The following is a 21,877-nucleotide window of genomic DNA, read 5'->3' on the forward strand; positions in this document are numbered from 1 at the left end:
GCAGTGAGACTATGGACTCTTTACTGTAAGAGCAGTGAGACTATGGACTCTTTACTGTAAGAGCAGTGAGACTATGGACTCTATACTGTAAGAGCAGTGAGACTATGGACTCTATACTGTAAGAGCAGTGAGACTATGGACTCTATACTATAGGAGCAGTGAGACTATGGACTCTATACTGTAAGAGCAGTGAGACTATGGACTCTTTACTGTAAGAGCAGTGAGACTATGGACTCTTTACTGTAAGAGCAGTGAGACTATGGACTCTATACTGTAAGAGCAGTGAGACTATGGACTCTATACTGTAAGAGCAGTGAGACTGTGGACTCTTTACTGTAAGAGCAGTCAGACTATGGACTCTATACTGTAAGAGCATTTAGACTATGGACTCTTTACTGTAAGAGCAGTGAGACTATGGACTCTTTACTGTAATAGCAGTGAGACTATGGACTCTTTACTGTAAGAGCAGTGAGACTATGGACTCTTTACTGTAAGAGCAGTGAGACTATGGACTCTATACTGTAAGAGCAGTGAGACTATGGACTCTTTACGGTAAGAGCAGTGAGACTATGGACTCTCTGCCTGAGGAGGTGGTGATGGTGAGTACAATAAAGGAATTCAGGAGGGGCCTGGATGTGTTTCTAGAGCGTAATAATATTACAGGCTATAGCTACTAGAGAGGGGTCGTTGATCCAGGGAGTTATTCTGATGCCTGATTAGGGGGAAAAATTCCTTCCTGACTCCAAAGTGGGGAAAATTGGCTTCTACCTCACAGTTTTTTTTTGCCTTCCTCTGGATCAACTTGCAGGATAACAGGCCGAACTGGATGGACAAATGTCTTTTTTCGGCCTTATGTACTATGTTACTATGTTACTATGTTACTGTATCATGTACTGGGTGAGAATTGGAGCTACTGTATCAGTAAGTGCGTGAATCCTGGAAGTACTGTATCATGTATTTTGGAGAGTACTGGAAGTACTGTATCATGTAATGGGTGAGTACTGGAACTATTGTATCATGTAATGGGTGAGTGCTGGAACTACTGTATCATGTAATGGGTGAGTATTCTAATGACTGTATCAGGAAATGGGTGATTACTGGAACTAGTGCATCAGGAAATGGGTGAGTATTGTAACAATTGTATCAGGAAATGGGTTAGTACTGGAAATACTGTATAATGTAATGAGTGAGTATTGGAGCTACTGTATCAGGAAAAAAGTGAGTACTGGAAGTACTGTGTTATGTTTTTTGAGGAGTACTGGAAGTAATGTATCATGTAATGGATGAGTACTGGAAGTACTGTATCAGGAAATAGGTGAGTGCTGGAACTAGTGTATCGGGAAATGGGTGAGTACTAGAACTACTGTATCATGTAATGGGTGAGTACTGGAAATAGTGTATTAGGAAATGGGTAAGTAATGGACCTACTCTATCATGTAATGGGTGAGTATTGGAGCTACTGAATCAGGGAATGAGTAAGTACTAGAAGTACTTTATCATGTATTTTGGGAAGTCCTGGAAGTTTTGTATCATGTAATGCGTGAGTACTGGAACTACTGTATCATATAATGGGTGAGTACTGGAACTACTGTATCATGTAATGGGTAAGAATTGTAACAACTGTTTCAGGAAATGGGTGAGTACTGGAACTACTGTATCATGTAATGGGTACGTATTGTAACAACTGTATCAGGAAATGGGTGAGAACTGGAAGTATTGTATCAGGAAATGGGGGAGTACTGCAATTACTGTATCATGTAATGGGGGAGTACAGGAACTAGTGTATTGTGAAATGGCTGAGTACTGGAAGTACTTTATCATGTCTTTGGCGGAGTCCTGGAAGTTCTGTATCATGTAATGGGTGAGTACTGAACTACTGTATCATGTAATTGTTGAGTACTGGAACTACTTTATCATGTAATGGGTGAGTATTATAACGACTGTATCAGCAAATGGGTGAGTACTGGAATTACTGTATCATGTGTAATGGGTGAGAATTGGAGCTACTATATCAGGAAGTGGGTGAATACTGGAAGTACTGTATCATGTATTTGGGAGAGTACTGGAAGTACTGTATCATGTAATGGGTGAGTACTGGAACTATTGTATCATGTAATTGGTGAGTACTGGAACTACTGTATCATGTAATGGGTGAGTACTGGAACTACTGTATCATGTAATTGGTGAGTACTGGAACTACTGTATCATCTAATGGGTGAATATTCTAACAACTATCAGCAAATGGGTGAGTACTGGAAGTACTGTATCAGGAAATAGGTGAGTGCTGGAACTAGTGTATTAGGAAATGGGTGAGTACTGGACCTACTCTATCATTTATTAGTTGAGTATTGGAGCTACTGAATCAGGGAATGGGTAAGTACTAAAATTACTTTATCATGTATTTGGGGAAGTACTGGAAGTTCTGTATCATGTAATGCGTGAGTACTGGAACTTCTGTATCATATAATGGGTGAGTACTGGAACTACTGTATCATGTAATGGGTAAGTATTGTAAAAAGTGTGTCAGCGAATGGGTGAGTACTGAAACTACTATATCATGTAATAGGTAAGTATTGTAACAACTGTATCAGGAAATGGATGAGTACTGAAACTACAGTATCATGAAATGGGTAAGTATTGTAACAACTGTATCAGGAAATGGGTGAGATCTGGAACTACTGTATCATGTAATGGGTGAGTATTGGAGCTACTGAATCAGGGAATGAGTAAGTACTAGAAGTACTTTATCATGTATTTTGGGAAGTCCTGGAAGTTTTGTATCATGTAATGCGTGAGTACTGGAACTACTGTATCATATAATGGGTGAGTACTGGAACTACTGTATCATGTAATGGGTAAGAATTGTAACAACTGTTTCAGGAATGGGTGAGTACTGGAACTACTGTATCATGTAATGGGTACGTATTGTAACAACTGTATCAGGAAATGGGTGAGAACTGGAAGTATTGTATCAGGAAATGGGGGAGTACTGCAATTACTGTATCATGTAATGGGGGAGTACAGGAACTAGTGTATTGTGAAATGGCTGAGTACTGGAAGTACTTTATCATGTCTTTGGCGGAGTCCTGGAAGTTCTGTATCATGTAATGGGTGAGTACTGAACTACTGTATCATGTAATTGTTGAGTACTGGAACTACTTTATCTTGTAATGGGTGAGTATTATAACAACTGTATCAGCAAATGGGTGAGTACTGGAATTACTGTATCATGTGTAATGGGTGAGAATTGGAGCTACTATATCAGGAAGTGGGTGAATACTGGAAGTACTGTATCATGTATTTGGGAGAGTACTGGAAGTACTGTATCATGTAATGGGTGAGTACTGGAACTATTGTATCATGTAATGGGTGAGTACTGGAACTACTGTATCATGTAATGGGTGAGTACTGGAACTACTGTATAGTGTAATGGGTGAGTACTGGAACTACTGTATCATGTAATTGGTGAGTACTGGAACTACTGTATCATCTAATGGGTGAATATTCTAACAACTATCAGCAAATGGGTGAGTACTGGAAGTACTGTATCAGGAAATAGGTGAGTGCTGGAACTAGTGTATTAGGAAATGGGTGAGTACTGGACCTACTCTATCATTTATTAGTTGAGTATTGGAGCTACTGAATCAGGGAATGGGTAAGTACTGAAATTACTTTATCATGTATTTGGGGAAGTACTGGAAGTTCTGTATCATGTAATGCGTGAGTACTGGAACTTCTGTATCATATAATGGGTGAGTACTGGAACTACTGTATCATGTAATGGGTAAGTATTGTAAAAAGTGTGTCAGCGAATGGGTGAGTACTGAAACTACTATATCATGTAATAGGTACGTATTGTAACAACTGTATCAGGAAATGGATGAGTACTGAAACTACAGTATCATGAAATGGGTAAGTATTGTAACAACTGTATCAGGAAATGGGTGAGATCTGGAACTACTGTATCATGTAATGGGTAAGTATTGTAACAACTGTATCAGGAAATGGGTGAGTACTGGAAGTATTGTATCAGGAAATAGGTGAGTATTGTAACAACTGAATCAGGAAATGGGTGAGTACTGGAAGTATTGTATCAGGAAATAGGTGAGTACTGGGACAACAGTATCAGGAAATGGGTGAGTATGGGAATTACTGTATCATGTAACCGGTGAGTACTGGAATTATAGTATCAAGAACTGGGTGAGTACTGAAACTACTGCATAAGGAAATGGGCGAGTACTGGAACTATAGAATCATGTAATGGGTGAGTACAGGAACTAGTGTATTGGGAAATGGGTGAGTACTGGAACTACTACACTGCGTGCAGAATTATTAGGCAAATGAGTATTTTGACCACATCATCCTCTTTATGCATGTTGTCTTACTCCAAGCTGTATAGGCTCGAAAGCCTACTACCAATTAAGCATATTAGGTGATGTGCATCTCTGTAATGAAAAGGGGTGTGGTCTAATGACATCAACACCCTATATCAGGTGTGCATAATTATTAGGCAACTTCCTTTCCTTTGGCAAAATGGGTCAAAAGAAGGACTTGACAGGCTCAGAAAAGTCAAAAATAGTGAGATATCTTGCAGAGGGATGCAGCACTCTTAAAATTGCAAAGCTATTCTGAAGCGTGATCATCGAACAATCAAGCGTTTCATTCAAAATAGTCAACAGGGTCGCAAGAAGCGTGTGGAAAAACCAAGGCGCAAAATAACTGCCCATGAACTGAGAAAAGTCAAGCGTGCAGCTGCCAAGATGCCACTTGCCACCAGTTTGGCCATATTTCAGAGCTGCAACATCACTGGAGTGCCCAAAAGCACAAGGTGTGCAATACTCAGAGACATGGCCAAGGTAAGAAAGGCTGAAAGACGACCACCACTGAACAAGACACACAAGCTGAAACGTCAAGACTGGGCCAAGAAATATCTCAAGACTGATTTTTCTAAGGTTTTATGGACTGATGAAATGAGAGTGAGTCTTGATGGGCCAGATGGATGGGCCCGTGGCTGGATTGGTAAAGGGCAGAGAGCTCCAGTCCGACTCAGACGCCAGCAAGGTGGAGGTGGAGTACTGGTTTGGGCTGGTATCATCAAAGATGAGTTTGTGGGGCCTTTTCGGGTTGAGGATAGAGTCAAGCTCAACTCCCAGTCCTACTGCCAGTTTCTGGAAGACACCTTCTTCAAGCAGTGGTACAGGAAGAAGTCTGCATCCTTCAAGAAAAACATGATTTTCATGCAGGACAATGCTCCATCACACGCGTCCAAGTACTCCACAGCGTGGCTGGCAAGAAAGGGTATAAAAGAAGAAAATCTAATGACATGGCCTCCTTGTTCACCTGATCTGAACCCCATTGAGAACCTGTGGTCCATCATCAAATGTGAGATTTACAAGGAGGGAAAACAGTACACTTCTCTGAACAGTGTCTGGGAGGCTGTGGTTGCTGCTGCACGCAATGTTGATGGTGAACAGATCAAAACACTGACAGAATCCATGGATGGCAGGCTTTTGAGTGTCCTTGCAAAGAAAGGTGGCTATATTGGTCACTGATTTGTTTTTGTTTTGTTTTTGAATGTCAGAAATGTATATTTGTGAATGTTGAGATGTTATATTGGTTTCACTGGTAAAAATAAATAATTGAAATGGGTATATATTTGTTTTTTGTTGAGTTGCCTAATAATTATGCACAGTAATAGTCACCTGCACACACAGATATCCCCCTAAAATAGCTAAAACTGAAAACAAACTAAAAACTACTTCCAAAAATATTCAGCTTTGATATTAATGAGTTTTTTGGGTTCATTGAGAACATGGTTGTTGTTCAATAATAAAATTAATCCTCAAGAATACAACTTGCCTAATAATTCTGCACTCCCTGTATATTATTAATTGGGTGAGTACTTGAACTAGTGTATCAGGAAATGGTTGAGTACTGGAACTACTGTATCATGTAATGGGTGAGAATTGGAGCTACTATATCAGGAAGTGGGTGAATACTGGAAGTACTTTATCATGTTTTTGGGAGAGTACTGGAAGTACTGTATCATGTAATGGGTGAGTACTGGAACTATTGTATCATGTAATTGATGAGTACTGGAACTACTGTATCATGTAATTGGTGAGTACTGGAACTACTGTATAATGTAATGGGTGAGTATTGTAACAACTGTATCAGGAAATGGGTGAGAACTGGAACTACTTTATCATGTAATGGGTAAGTATTGTAACAACTGTATCAGGAAATGGGTGAGTACTGGAAGTATTTTATCAGGAAATAGGTGAGTACTGGAACTACAGTATCAGGAAATGGGTGAGTACTGGAATTACTGTATCTTGTAATGGGTGAGTACAGGAACTAGTGTATTGGGAAATGACTGAGTACTGGAAGTACTTTATCATGTCTTTGGGGGAGTCCTGGAAGTTCTGTATCATATATTGCGTGAGTACTGGAACTAATGTATCATGTAAAGGGTGAGTACTGAACTACTGTATCATGTAATTTTTGAGTACTGGAACTACTTTATCATGTAATGGGTGAGTATGGGAATTACTGTATCATGTAACAGGTGAGTACTGGAACTATAGTATCAAGAACTGGGTGAGTACTGAAACTACTGCATAAGGAAATGGGTGAGTACTGGAACTACAGAATCATGTAATGGGTGAGTACAGGAACTAGTGTATTGGGAAATGGGTGAGTACTGGAACTACTATATCATTAATTGGGTGAGTACTACAACTAGTGTATCAGGAAATGGTTGAGTACTAGAACTACTGTATCATGTAATGGGTGAGAATTGGAGCTACTTTATCAGGAAGTGGGTGAATACTGGAAGTATTTTATCATGTATTTGGGAGAGTACTGGAACTATTGAATCATGTAATGGGTGAGTACTGGAACTAGTGTATTGGGAAATGGGTGAGTACTGGAACTATTGAATCATGTAATGGGTGAGTACTGGAACTAGTGTATTGGGAAATGGGTGAGTACTGGAACTACTATATCATTAATTGGGTGAGTACTACAACTAGTGTATCAGGAAATGGTTGAGTACTAGAACTACTGTATCATGTAATGGGTGAGAATTGGAGCTACTTTATCAGGAAGTGGGTAAATACTGGAAGTATTTTATCATGTATTTGGGAGAGTACTGGAACTATTGAATCATGTAATGGGTGAGTACTGGAACTACTGTATCATGTAATGGGTGAGAATTGGAGCTACTTTATCAGGAAGTGGGTGAATACTGGAAGTATTTTATCATGTATTTGGGAGAGTACTGGAACTATTGAATCATGTAATGGGTGAGTACTGGAACTACTGTATCATGTAATGGATGAGAATTGGAGCTACTTTATCAGGAAGTGGGTGAATACTGGAAGTATTTTATCATGTATTTGGGAGAGTACTGGAACTATTGAATCATGTAATGGGTGAGTACTGGAACTACTGTATCATGTAATGGGTGAGAATTGGAGCTACTTTATCAGGAAGTGGGTGAATACTGGAAGTATTTTATCATGTATTTGGGAGAGTACTGGAACTATTGAATCATGTAATGGGTGAGTACTGGAACTACTGTATCATGTAATTGGTGAGTACTGGAACTACTGTATCATGTAATGGGAGAGTATTCTAACGACTGTATCAGGAAATGGGTAAATACTGGAACTATTGCATCAGGAAATGGGTGAGTATTGTAACAACTGTAACAGGAAATGGGTGAGTACTGGAAATACTGTATCAGGAAATAGGCGAGTACTGGAACTAGTCTATCAGGAAATGGGTGAGTACTGGAACTACTGTATCATGTAATGGGTCAGTATTGGAGCTACTGTATCAGGAATTGGGTGAGTACTGGAAGTACTGTGTTATGTTTTTCGGAAAGTACTGGAAGTACTGTATCATGTAATGGGTGAGTACTGGAAGTACTGTATCATGTAATCGGTGAGTACTAGAACTACTGTATCATGTAATGAGTGAGTACTGGAACTATATTTTCAGGAAATGCGTGAGTACTGGAAGTACTGTGTCATGTATTTTGGGGAGTTTTGGAAGTACTGTATCATGTAATGGCTGAGTACTGGAAGTACTGTATCATGTAATGTATGAGTACTGGAACCAATGTATCATGAAAAAGGGTGAGTACTGGAACTAATGTATTGCGTAATGGGCGAGTAATGTAACTACTGTATCAGGAAGTGGGTGAGTACTGGATTTAGTCTACTAGAAAGTGGTAAGTACTGGAACTACTGCATCTAGAGATGAGTGAATTTCTTAAAAGTTTGACTCTGCTGATTCGCCAAATTTCACAGAAAAATCGCTTTGTGACTAATTACTTTTTTTGTAAGTAGCAGGTGCAATTACAGGGAGCTGTGATAGCGTCGCCCCCATCATTGTACCCCTCAGATGCCGCATTCATACATGATCGTGGCATCTGAGTCTAAAATTAACAATACTTTTTTTTTTTAATTAAACTTACCTGCTCTATTTGCTCGCGACGGGCCGGCCGCCGCCATCTTGCTTGAAGATCTCGGCTGAAATCCTGTTTGGTGCGAGATTATGTCATCATGCCAGCTGGTGACTGTGTCAGGAAATGGTGTGCACTGGAACTACTATATCATGAAATGGGTGAGTACTGGAAATAGTGTATCAGGGACTGCGTGAGTACCGGACCTAGTATACTAGAAAGTGGTGAGTACTGGAAGTACTGCATCATGTAATGGGTGAGTACTGGAACCACTGCATCAGGAACTGGGTGAGTACTCAAGATACTGTATCAGGAAATGGGTGTGTGCTGGAACTAGTCTTCTAGAAAGTGGAGAGTACTGGAACTACTGTATCATGAATTGGTGAATACTTGATCTATTGTATCAGGAAATGGGTGAGTATTGTGTCATTAAATGGATGAGCATTGGAAATAGTGTATCAGGAAATGGGTGAGTACTGGAACTAAAATATCAGTAATTGGGTGAGTACTGGAATTAGTGTACTAGAAAGAGATGACTACTTGAACTACTGTATTTGGAAATGGGTGAGTACTGGAGCTACTGTATCAATGACTGGGTGAGTACTTTTACCAGTGTATTAGGAAGTGATGAGTACTGGTGCTACCAAACTAGAGAGTTGGTGAGTAATAGGACTACTGTACTTGGAAGTGTAGGAGTCTTGTCTTAAGAGTACTTGGTGTGAGTACTGGTTCCACTCTTCTAGGGAGTTGGTACTGATACTTGTAACGGTCGCGTACACACACACACCGGGGGGAGGCAAGTGACCACTGCGCTCCACCCTTACCCCTGGCCCTGCCTACTTGCCTCGCGAGTCCTAATGACAGGGGACAACTGGACGGCAATCCCTAACTTGGAGTAAGTGCAGGGATGACAGACAGACAAACAACAGGATGTGAACGGACCGAGTCAATACCAGGAAAGCTGCAAAGTACAAATGGAGCAAGCAGAGAATTGTCAGGAGAAGCCGGGGTCATAAATACCAGGAGAGCAGAGAAGTACAAGAGGAGTCCTAAGAGAGTAGTCAGGTGGGAGCCGAGGTCACAATACCAGGACGGATGCGCAGTACAGGAGGATCAGGCAAAAGGATGGTCAAGGAACAGGATGAGGTAAGTATTCAGCAGTCCAACAGATAGCCAGGAACATAGAAATTAACAGGCAACCTGTAGCCAGCAGGCTGCCTGTATTTATAGTGGGGAGTGAGGGTCATGTGACGTGGCCAGCGTCACATGACCGACAGACCAACCAGTCGAGCACCGAGTGATCAGCTCGGCGCTCAAGGCAGACTTAGGAGCAAGGAGCCGCCCAGCTAGTAAAGCCGCCCTGGGAATGAGGTCAAACACAGATCCTCATTCCCAAAGCTAAGCAACAAGTCTGCGGGCGATAGGGGACCGAGTGCACCTTCGGAACCCCGTGACAGTACCCCCCCTTTTACGAGGGGCCACCGGACCCAAGACTTCAGGCGATGGCTTTTCAGGGTATTCTAAATGAAATTTACGAACAAGTCTAGGAGCATGAACCTCCCTGGCAGGTACCCAAGATCTCTCTTCAGGTCCATACCCCTTCCAGTGAATCAGGTACTGCAAGGAATTACGCACCTTCCGGACATCCACTATTTTAGACACCACATACTCGACAGCATCATTAACAAGAACCGGCGGAGGCGAGGCTTTCGATGGTACTACCGGTTCAAAATATTTTTTAAGCAGAGATTTATAGAACACATTATGAATGTGGAATGACTCGGGCAGCTCCAACCTAAAAGATACCGGGTTAATCACTTCCGTGATCTTATATGGTCCAATAAAACGAGGAGCAAATTTTTTAGAAGTTACCTTGAGAGATAGATTCTTGGAGGACAACCATACTTTATCCCCAACCTGAAAGTTTACCCCCCTTGAACGTCTCCTATCAGCCTTGAGTTTTTGAGAACATTGAGCCTTTTCTAGGTTCGATTGAACCCGGGCCCAAACTGTGCACAGTTCGGAGGAGAGTTTATCCGCTTCAGGGTTAGAGGAGGAGACGGACGACCCAGAATGAAAACGGGGATGGAAACCATGGTTACAAAAGAAAGGGGAGACCCCAGCAGAAGAATTGACACGGTTATTCAAAGCAAATTCAGCCAATGGAAGAAACTTCACCCATAATTGCTGGTCATCAGCAACATACGACCTCAAGAATTGTTCGACAGACTGATTAAGGCGTTCAGTCTGCCCATTACTCTCAGGGTGGTAGGCAGAGGAAAAAGACAATGAAATTTTACATTTTTGACAGAAGGCCCTCCAGAATTTGGACACAAACTGCACACCCCTGTCCGAAACAATATTTTCCGGGATACCATGCAATCGAACAATTTCTTTCACAAAAATAGACGCCAGGGTTTTGGCATTCGGGAGTTTAGACAGGGGAATGAAATGGACCATCTTGCTAAACCTATCCACCACTACCCACACTACAGTCTTACCCTCCGCCAGCGGTAGGTCAGTTATAAAGTCCATCGAGATATGGGACCAGGGTCTACTGGGAATGGGTAGGGGTCGTAGGTTACCAGCAGGGCGAGTCCTAGGTGTCTTGGACCTGGCACAAACCTCACAGGCTGACACATAGGACTTGACATCCCTAGTTAGAGTGGGCCACCAATAAGATCTAGAAACCAGATCCTTAGTGCCCTCAACACCCGGATGTCCACAAAAGGCAGAATCGTGACACTCACCCAACAGCTGGAGACGAAATTGTACGGGAACAAACAACTTATCTGTTGGGGTGGATACCGGTGCCAGATGTTGTTCAGACCTAATGCGAGCCGAGATATCCTGGGTAAGAGCTGCTAAGAAGATTTTTGCTGGCAGGATGGATTCAGGTGGTACCTCAGTAGGTTGAAAAGCCTGGAAGCTCCGAGATAATGCGTCCGCCTTCACATTTTTACTTCCCGGCCTGAACGTGATGGAAAAATCGAAACGAGTAAAAAACAGAGCCCATCTGGCTTGACGGGGATTCAACCTCTTAGCAGACTCGAGAAACATAAGGTTTTTATGGTCAGTGACAACAGTTACACAATGCCTTGCCCCCTCCAGAAAATGCCTCCACTCCTCAAATGCCCATTTAATGGCCAGCAGCTCCCTATTCCCTATGTCGTAGTTTCTCTCCGTGGGAGAGAATTTCCTGGAGAAGAAGGCACATGGTCTCAGATTAGTGAGGCTAGCAGGACCTTGTGAAAGGACTGCTCCTGCGCCGTCCTCGGACGCATCCACCTCCACAATAAAAGGTTTCTCCTGATCAGCCTGGATCAGAATGGGAGCGCTACTAAATGCCTTTTTTAATTTTTCAAATGAAGAAATGGCCTCAGTAGACCAATTCTCCAAATCCGCCCCTTTCTTAGTAAGGTCGGTCAACGGTTTAGCAATTACGGAAAAATTCATAATAAATTTACGATAGTAATTGGCGAAACCTAAGAACCGTTGTAAGGCCTTTAAAGATGAAGGTCTTACCCATTCCTTTATTGCTAGTACCTTACCAGGATCCATCTTGAAGGCGTGAGGAGTCAGAACATGCCCTAGAAACAGAATCTCCTGCACACCAAAGACACATTTCTCTTGTTTAGCGGATAGCTGATTCTCCCTCAACACCTCTAATACTTGTCTAACATGAGACACATGGGATTCGAAGTCAGGAGAGAATATCAAAATGTCGTCAAGATAGACAATAACAAATTTACCTAAGAACTCCCTAAGAATGTCATTCATGAAGTTTTGGAACACAGCTGGGGCATTGCTGAGTCCAAAAGGCATCACCTGATATTCAAAGTGTCCTACCGGAGTATTGAACGCCGTCTTCCATTCGTCTCCCTCCTTGATTCGGATTAGATTGTATGCCCCTTTCAGGTCAATTTTGGAAAACCAGGTTGCCCCCAGGACCTGGTTAAATAAATCCGGAATCAATGGGAGGGAGTATCTATTCTGGACAGTGATTTTATTTAATCTCCGGTAATCGATACATGGCCTAAGACCACCATCTTTTTTCTTAACGAAGAAAAACCCCGCCCCCATAGGAGAGACAGAAGGTCTAATATGCCCTTTACCAAGGCTCTCCTTAATATAATCCTCCATGGCCTTGCGTTCGGGCATAGAAAGATTATAAATTCGTCCTTTAGGAAACTTGGCCCCCTCTACTAGCTCTATGGTACAATCATAAGGTCTATGGGGGGGTAGAACCTCCGGGGTTGGTGATGAGAATACATCAGAATATTCTCTAACAACAGAGGGTAAAGTATCAGACTTTACTGAGACCCCAGCCTGTAACACGGACAGGCACGAGTCACACTTAGGCCCCATCTCACCAACTCCCCATTGGACCAATCTATAGTGGGGTTATGTAGTCGGAGCCAAGGCAATCCTAGTACCACCTCAGCAGGTAGGTTCTCCAGGACTAGAAGTGAACATCTCTCTGAGTGGCACACACCCACGGTTAGAGAAATCTCCGAGGTACATAAGCTCACCGTACCACCAATAAGAGGAGTAGCATCAATAGCCATGACATGGATAGGAGTTGGTAAGGCAAACATAGGAATACCCAATCTAACAGCATACTCAATAAAGCTAGCCGCTGAGCCAGAATCAATAAAGGCTTTACCCGGCCATTTATCTACTCCCAGAGAAATCGTAATGGGTACCGAAAGCTTACATTTAGAAAATTCAGGGTGTACCTGGTCTTTAGGTTGCCTTGCCTTAGGAGACTTGACAGAGAGGACCTTCTTAGGACACTGGTTGATCCAATGGTCAGAATCTCCACAGTAAAAGCATTCTCCACGTCTGCGGGTCATGCCAACCTGCATGGGTTCCTCGGTGGAGACCTCAGCATTGTCTCTGAGATAGGCCTCTGGCTGGACCACCATCTGGGAAGAGAACTGTTGTTCCTGTCGTCTCTCTCTAACCCGTCGGTCAAGTCGGACAACAAGGGTCATCATCTCCTCTAAGGTCTCTGGAAGTTGATAACTGACCAGAAGATCCTTTAATTTATCAGACAGACCTGACCTGAACTGACTCTTCAGGGCTGGTTCGTTCCATCCTGAGGGGACACACCACCTTCTGAATTGGGTGCAATAATCCTCCGCTGGTAAATTGCCCTGAACCAGTGCCTTTAGAGCCGTCTCGGCTACTAGAGCCCTGTCTGGTTCATCATAGAGGGTACCTAGGGCCTGAAAGAACCCCTCCACAGAATATAAACAACTGGCGCCAGCAGGTAAAGAGAACGCCCAGTCCTTTGGATCACCCTGTAATCGGGAAATGATAATGCCCACGCGTTGACTCTCGGGGCCAGAGGACACGGGGCGCAAACGGAAGTAAAGTTTGCAAGTCTCCTTAAAAGAGAGAAACTTCTTCCGGTCTCCAGAAAAGGTTTCTGGGAGCTTAATCTAGGGCTCAAAATGCGGACTGGAGGCCTGAGGAGTGGAAGAGCCTTGCCCTAACTCAAAAGAGCTGAGTTTTTCCCCTAACTCCTGCACCATCTGCGTCAGATTAGAGACATAGTCAGTCAGGGTCACCAGAGGATTCATAATACAGTGGTTATTGGGCCTGTTAATCTGTAACGGTCGCGTACACACACACACCGGGGGGAGGGAAGTGACCACTGCGCTCCACCCTTACCCCTGGCCCTGCCTACTTGCCTCGCGAGTCCTAATGACAGGGGACAACTGGACGGAAATCCCTAACTTGGAGTAAGTGCAGGGATGACAGACAGACAAACAACAGGATGTGAACGGACCGAGTCAATACCAGGAAAGCTGCAAAGTACAAATGGAGCAAGCAGAGAATTGTCAGGAGAAGCCGGGGTCATAAATACCAGGAGAGCAGAGAAGTACAAGAGGAGTCCTAAGAGAGTAGTCAGGTGGGAGCCGAGGTCACAATACCAGGACGGATGCGCAGTACAGGAGGATCAGGCAAAAGGATGGTCAAGGAACAGGATGAGGTAAGTATTCAGCAGTCCAACAGATAGCCAGGAACATAGAAATTAACAGGCAACCTGTAGCCAGCAGGCTGCCTGTATTTATAGTGGGGAGTGAGGGCCATGTGACGTGGCCAGCGTCACATGACCGACAGACCAACCAGTCGAGCACCGAGTGATAAGCTCTGCGCTCAAGGCAGACTTAGGAGCAGGGAGCCACCCAGCTAGTAAAGCCGGCCTGGGAATGAGGTCAAACACAGATCCTCATTCCCAAAGCTAAGCAACAAGTCTGCGGACGATGGGGGACCGCGTGCACCTTCGGAACCCCGTGACAATACTACTCAGTTGGTAGCAGATAGTTCTTGGCTACTAGTTGTAGACTGATATTTCTCTATGGCCCCATAGGGTGACCAGGATGTACAATTACTGCCAGAAAATAAAACCTTCAATAGTCAATAACTTCATAAAATACAGGTGAATTCATTAAAAAGGCAAACTGCTGGACACTGACCAATATGGGATGAAAGAGCGGACTTAGACACAAGGGCTCTTAGGGCTTCCAGTCTTACCAACCCAGGGGTCTCATGGATTTCACATCCCAATTACCTTTGTATATGACAGAGAGGGGGGAGGAGAGGTATAAGACTGAGACAGGGGGAGGGGAGGAGAGGTATAGGACTGAGAGAGGGGGAGGGGAGGAGAGGTATAGGACTGAGAGAGGCGGAGGGGAGGAGAGGTATAAGACTGAGAGAGCGGGAGGGGAGGAGAGGTATAGGAATGAGAGAGGGGGAGGGGAGGAGAGGTATAAGACTGAAAGAGGGGAGGGGAGGAGAGGTATAGGACTGAGAGGGGGATGGGAGGAGAGGTATAGGACTGAGAGAGGGGGAGGGGAGGAGAGGTATAGGACTGAGAGAGGGGAGGGGAGGAGAGGTATAGGACTGAGAGAGGGGGAGGAGAGGTATAAGACTGAGAGAGGGGGAGGGGAGGAGAGGTATAAGACTGAGAGAGGGGGAGGGGAGGAGAGGTATAGGACTGAGAGAGGGGGAGGAGAGGTATAAGACTGAGAGAGGGGGAGGGGAGGGGAGGTATAGGACTGAGAGAGGGGGAGGGGAGGAGAGGTATAAGACAGAGAGCGGGAGGGGAGGAGAGGTATAAGACTGAGAGAGGGGGAGGAGAGGTATAAGACTGAGAGAGGGGGAGGGGAGGAGAGGTATAGGACTGAGAGAGGGGAGGGGAGGAGAGGTATAAGACTGAGAGAGGGGGAGGGGAGGAGAGGTATAGGACTGAGAGAGGGGAAGGGAGGAGAGGTATAGGACTGAGAGAGGGGAAGGGAGGAGAGGTATAGGACTGAGAGAGGGGGAGGGGAGGAGAGGTATAGAACTGAGAGAGGGGAAGGGAGGAGAGGTATAGGACTGAGAGAGCAGCTGCAGCTTGGTTGGGGTCTCGCCGTCTTCTAGCCACCCTGGACCTATGACAAGGCTTCCAGGTTCCAGTGGGTGAACCTCTCTTCTTTCAGAGAGCGATGCAGGAACAAACTCTTAAAAGAGCTCAGGGATTATAGCCAGGGAAGTATACAGCGTATAGCATTCCCCAGTGTAGATACAGACTCCCCCCCCCCACATGAGACGAGGCTCTATGTTGAGGGTAAAACGGGAACTCTTTAATGGGGCTACATGTCAGCCTTATGCAGGTCTTCCAGCAAGGGACACTCCCCCGTGGACCTTGTGGAAGACTGAGACTGTTTTTTTATATTAGTCAATCACATGCATTTACAGTATGGTAACACTCCCAGCAATTGTACACAACCCCCCCCCCCCCCCTCTGCCTGTGATACAATTACCAAACACAATGGGCTATGCCTATGGCAGGCGCAGCACTATGAAGTGCCTTTTGCGCTGTGGCATTAGAAGAATTCTGATATCTCTGACTTTTAGTCTAACCAGACTGTCTATTACTCTGTAATTCCTCTAGCGCCGTTCTATGGAAACAGTAGGTGTAAAGAGCACAACAAATGCTGGGAATCACTTCTTAATTAACTTCAATTTTTCTTCATATATAACACTGCCGCCTCCGCAGCAGATAGTCCATGTACATAACACGTGTTTAATAAAGTATCACAAAATGGCGGTATTCATAAGATGGTGGTTCAACTGTTCAATCTTGTCATTCAACATAAAATGGTGGATATATTTCTCTCTTCAGTATCTGTACTCTCACTTTAAGTTATTTAAGCACTTCATGATCTCTCTGAGAGGTATATCTGAGGTCTAACTAATAGTTCTACTTGCTCAACTTGGTTTGCAGTTTGCAGTATGCAATTGCTTATGATCTGGTATGAGCAGTTCACAGTTTGTATGATTGTAATTTGCAATTTGTATGCAATTTGGAATGGTGGAACTGTAAGTAAACATACATATAACTAGTTCAGTATACAGTTCTAATCACTACATTAACAATAGGAACATTATATTACTGTTCTAAATACCTATTTTGGCCTCTTGCTTGCATAAAACACAGCTCTTAGTGGAGTGAATGTCTGTTCAGCTCCTCTCCTCTGGTGTATAATGATTCTAGCTAGGGGAATTTCCCACACAGGCTGTGTGTGAGGCTGGCTGTGATTGGTCAAGACTCCTGCTGTGTGTGTGGCTGGCTGTGATTGGTCAAGACTCCTGCCCAGCAACAACAGTAGAACTCTATGCTTTCTGTTGTGTCTGCTGTGTCATTGAGCTTAACTTACATTATATAATGAATCTTAAAGGCATATTATCTTTTCTACTTCTGTTAACACAATATACACTCACCTAAAGAATTATTAGGAACACCTGTTCTATTTCTCATTAATGCAATTCTCTAGCCAACCAATCACATGGCAGTGGTTTCGATGCATTTAGGAGGGTGCTCCTGGTCAAGACAATCTCCTGAACTCCAAACTGAATGTCAGAATGGGAAAGAAAGGTGATTTAAGCAATTTTGAGCGTGGCATGGTTGTTGGTGCCAGACGGGCCGGTCTCAGTATTTCACAATCTGCTCAGTTACTGGGATTTTCACGCACAACCATTTCTAGGGTTTACAAAGAATGGTGTGAAAAGGGAAAAACATCCAGTATGCGGCCGTCCTGTGGGCGAAAATGCCTTGTGGATGCTAGAGGTCAGAGGAGAATGGGCCGACTGATTCAAGCTGATAGAGGAGCAACGTTGGCTGAAATAACCACTCGTTACAACCGAGGTCTGCAGCAAAGCATTTGTGAAGCCACAGCACGCACAACCTTGAGGCGGATGGGCTACAACAGCAGAAGACCCCACCGGGTACCACTCATCTCCACTACAAATAGGAAAAAGAGGCTACAATTTGCACAAGCTCACCAAAATTGGACTGTTGAAGACTGGAAAAATGTTGCCTGGTCTGATGAGTCTCGATTTCTGTTGAGACATTCAAATGGTAGAGTCCGAATTTGGCGTAAACAGAATGAGAACATGTATCCATCCTCTGATGGCTACTTCCAGCAGGATAATGCACCATGTCACAAAGCTCGAATCATTTCAAATTGGTTTCTTGAACATGACAATGAGTTCACTGTACTAAAATGGCCCCACAGTCACCAGATCTCAACCCAATAGAGCATCTTTGGGATGTGGTGGAACAGGAGCTTCGTGCCCTGGATGTGCATCCCTCAAATCTCCATCAACTGCAAGATGCTATCAATATGGGCCAACATTTCTAAAGAATGCTATCAGCACCTTGTGGAATCAATGCCACGTAGAATTAAGGCCGTTCTGAAGGCAAAAGGGGGTCCAACACCATATTAGTATGGGGGCACTAATAATTCTTTAGGTGAGTGTATAACAGTTATATTACATCCAAACATGAAGTCACAGTAAATAATTCTGCTTTTGTCTTTAACACATAAACATAGGAACTGTATTAAGGTTATTGGCAGGTCTTGCTGTATAAACATATAAGCTATATTAACAACCTAGGACAGGTCTTAGCTGGCCAGCTACACTGCCTTTGATAAAATTAATAAACACAATGGGCTCTGCCTGTGATACAATTAACAAACACAATGGACTCTGCCTGTAATACAATTACCAAACACAATGGGTGAACTTAATCACTCACAGGCAGAAAACACACATTTTTCCCCAAAACACAGAAAACACCCCAAAGCTCCACATATTCCTATAAATTATACATCCCTGGATAGCTCTGATCTTGGTGAATAACATATCCATAAATCACCCAGATCCGAGCAGGGGTTCCTGAATTCCATGGAAGTCACATTTGACCGACCGCAAGCATGGCTTTCCTGCCCAAAACAGTTCCACAGATTTAGGCTGTGCGGCCAGTCTACCTTCTTCTTCAAAGTTTTAATATATGGGCCATAATCCTGAGGCAAAAGGCTGGCAAACAGGCCCCTCCAAAACCCAGTGGCAAGGTTATTTCCGCCACAGGGGGGATATAGGACTGAGAAAGGGGGGAGATATGGGACTGAGAGGGATATAAGACTGAGAGTGGGGGAGATATAGCACTAAAGGGGGGGTATAGGACTGAGTGGGGTGCGAGAGATTTAGGACTGAAAGTGGGGGAAATATAGGACTGAGAGGGGGAAATATGGTACTTATACATAGAAACATAGAAACATAGAATGTGTCGGCAGATAAGAACCATTTGGCCCATCTAGTCTGCCCAATATACTGAATACTATGGATAGCCCCCGGCCCTATCTTATATGAAGGATAGCCTTATGCCTATCCCATGCATGCTTAAACCCCTTCACTGTATTTGCAGCTACCACTTCTGCAGGAAGGCTATTCCATGCATCCACTACTCTCTCAGTAAAGTAATACTTCCTTATATTACTTTTAAACCTTTGCCCCTCTAATTTAAAACTGTGTCCTCTTGTGGTAGTTTTTCTTCTTATAAATATGCTCTCCTCCTTTACCGAGTTGATTCCCTTTATGTATTTAGCAGTTTCTCTCATCTCCCCTCTGTCTCTTCTTTCTTCCAAGCTATACATATTAAGGTCCTTTAACCTTTCCTGGTAAGTTTTATCCTGAAATCCATGTACTAGTTTAGTAGCTCTTCTCTGAACTCTCTCTAGAGTATCTATATCCTTCTGGAGATATGGCCTCCAGTACTGCGCACAATACTCCAAGTGAGGTCTCACCAGTGTTCTGTACAGCGGCATAAGCACTTCACTCTTTCTACTGCTTATACCTCTCCCTATACATCCAAGCATTCTGCTGGCATTTCGTGCTGCTCTATTACATTGTCTTCCCACCTTTAAGTCTTCTGAAATAATTACTCCTAAATCCCTTTCCTCAGATACTGAGGTCAGGACTGTGTCAAATATTCTATATTCTGCCCTTGGGTTTTTACGCCCCAGGTGCATTATCTTGCACTTATCCACATTAAATTTCAGTTGCCAGAGTTCTGACCATTCTTCTAGTTTTCCTAAATCCTTTTCCATTTGGTGTTTCCCTCCAGGAACATCAACCCTGTTACATATCTTTGTGTCATCAGCAAAAAGACAAACCTTACCAGCGAGGCCTTTTGCAATATCACTTATGAAGATATTAAACAAAATCGGTCCCAGTACAGATCCCTGTGGAACCCCACTGGTAACATGACCTTGTTTTGAATGTTCTCCATTGACTACCACCCTCTGTTGTCTGTCACTCAGCCACTGCCTAATCCACTCAACAATATAGGAGTCCATGCTCAATGACTGCAGTTTATTGATAAGTCTTCTATGTGGGACAGTGTCAAAAGCCTTACTAAAATCTAGATATGCGATGTCTACTGCACCTCCACCGTCTATTATTTTAGTCACCCAGTCAAAAAAATCTATAAGATTTGTTTGACATGATCTCCCTGAAGTAAACCCATGTTGTTTTTCATCTTGCAATCCATGGGATTTTAGATGTTCCACAATCCTATCCTTTAATAGGGTTTCCATTAATTTGCCTACTATTGATGTCAGACTCACTGGTCTATAGTTGCTCGATTCCTCCCTACTACCTTTCTTGTGAATGGGCACGACATTAGCCAATTTCCAATCTTCCGGGACGACTCCTGTTACTAATGATTGGTTAAATAAATCTGTTAGCGGTTTTGCCAGCTCACCACTAAGCTCTTTTAATAATTTTGGGTGTATCTCATCAGGCCCCTGTGACTTATTTGTCTTCACCTTAGACAGCAAACTTAGAACATCTTCCTCTGTAAAGATACATGCATCAAACGATTTATTAGTCATCCTTTCTAGTGGAGGTCCTTCTCCTTTTTCTTTTGTAAAAACTGAACAGAAGTATTCATTAAGGCAGTCGGCTAGCCCTTTATTCTCTTCTACATACCTTCCGTCCTTTGTTTTTAATTTAGTTATTCCTTGTTTTAATTTCCTTTTTTCATTTATATATCTGAAGAATGTCTTATCCCCTTTTTTCATAGACTGAGCTAGTTTTTCTTCTGCCTGCGCTTTAGAAGTTCTTATAACTTGCTTGGCCTCTCTCTGCCTAATCTTGTAGATTTCCTTATCTTCATTGCTCTGGGTTTTTTTATAATTACAAAATGCTTGCTTTTTATTTTTAATGATTTGGGCCACTTCTGCTGAGTACCACAGTGGTCTCTTCCTTTTTTTGCTTTTACTGACAAGTCTAATGCAATTTTCTGTTGCCTTCAATAATGCACCTTTTAAGTAGTCCCATTTCTCCTGGACTCCATGTACTGAGAGTGGGGGAGATATAGGACTGAGAGGGGGGAGATATAGGACTGAGTGGACGGAATATAGGACTGAGAGTGGGGGGGAGATATGGGACTGAGAATGAGGGGGATATAGGACTGAGAGTGGGGGGAGATATTGGACTGAGAGTGGGGGAGAGGTACAGGACTGAGAGAGGGGGCAGATTGTATGTGGCCAATAACTAGTTTTGTGTGTATGGGGCCCTATGCTGAGCGCCGACGCATCTTTAATACTATGGACATTTACATTTTGCCTCTTTTGACTTTGTCCTTTGCAGAACATTTCACAGAGGACAGTCCTCACAATGACATGACAGGTGAGTGTTTACAGGATTGTACTGGATCAGCTCCTCAGGGGCGGAGCCTCGTTATGCTCTTTTCTACTACTATTCATCATATCATCTTAATTTTGGCATTTTGTGCCACAGTCTTATTTCTGGTGTTATTACTGACCGGCACTAGCTCTATGCTAACCCTACACATTTCTAGTCTGGACTAGGGGACCATATTATAAACATAGAAACATAGAATGTGTCGGCAGATAAGAACCATTTGGCCCATCTAGTCTGCCAAATATACTAAATACTATGGATAGCCCCTGGCCCTATCTTATATGAAGGATGGCCTTATGCCTATCCCATGCATGCTTAAACTCCTCCACTGTATTTGCAGCTGCCACTTCTGCAGGA

General features: G+C 43.4%; 1 protein-coding gene across 4 annotated transcripts in view; it reads left to right on the forward strand.

Annotated features, from left to right (window-relative positions):
* Positions 1-21,877, forward strand: part of LOC120991954 (C-type lectin domain family 12 member B-like) — a 72,855-nt gene that overhangs the window by 15,482 nt on the left and 35,496 nt on the right. For all 4 annotated transcript variants that reach the window (XM_040420701.1, XM_040420700.1, XM_040420702.1 and 1 more), the window contains one exon: positions 21,467-21,505. In XM_040420701.1, coding sequence (XP_040276635.1) covers positions 21,467-21,505 — 39 coding nt within the window. The remainder of the gene's footprint in view (positions 1-21,466; positions 21,506-21,877) is intronic.

The sequence above is a fragment of the Bufo bufo genome, chromosome 2 (genome assembly GCF_905171765.1).
Source record: "Bufo bufo chromosome 2, aBufBuf1.1, whole genome shotgun sequence".
NCBI lineage: Eukaryota > Metazoa > Chordata > Amphibia > Anura > Bufonidae > Bufo > Bufo bufo.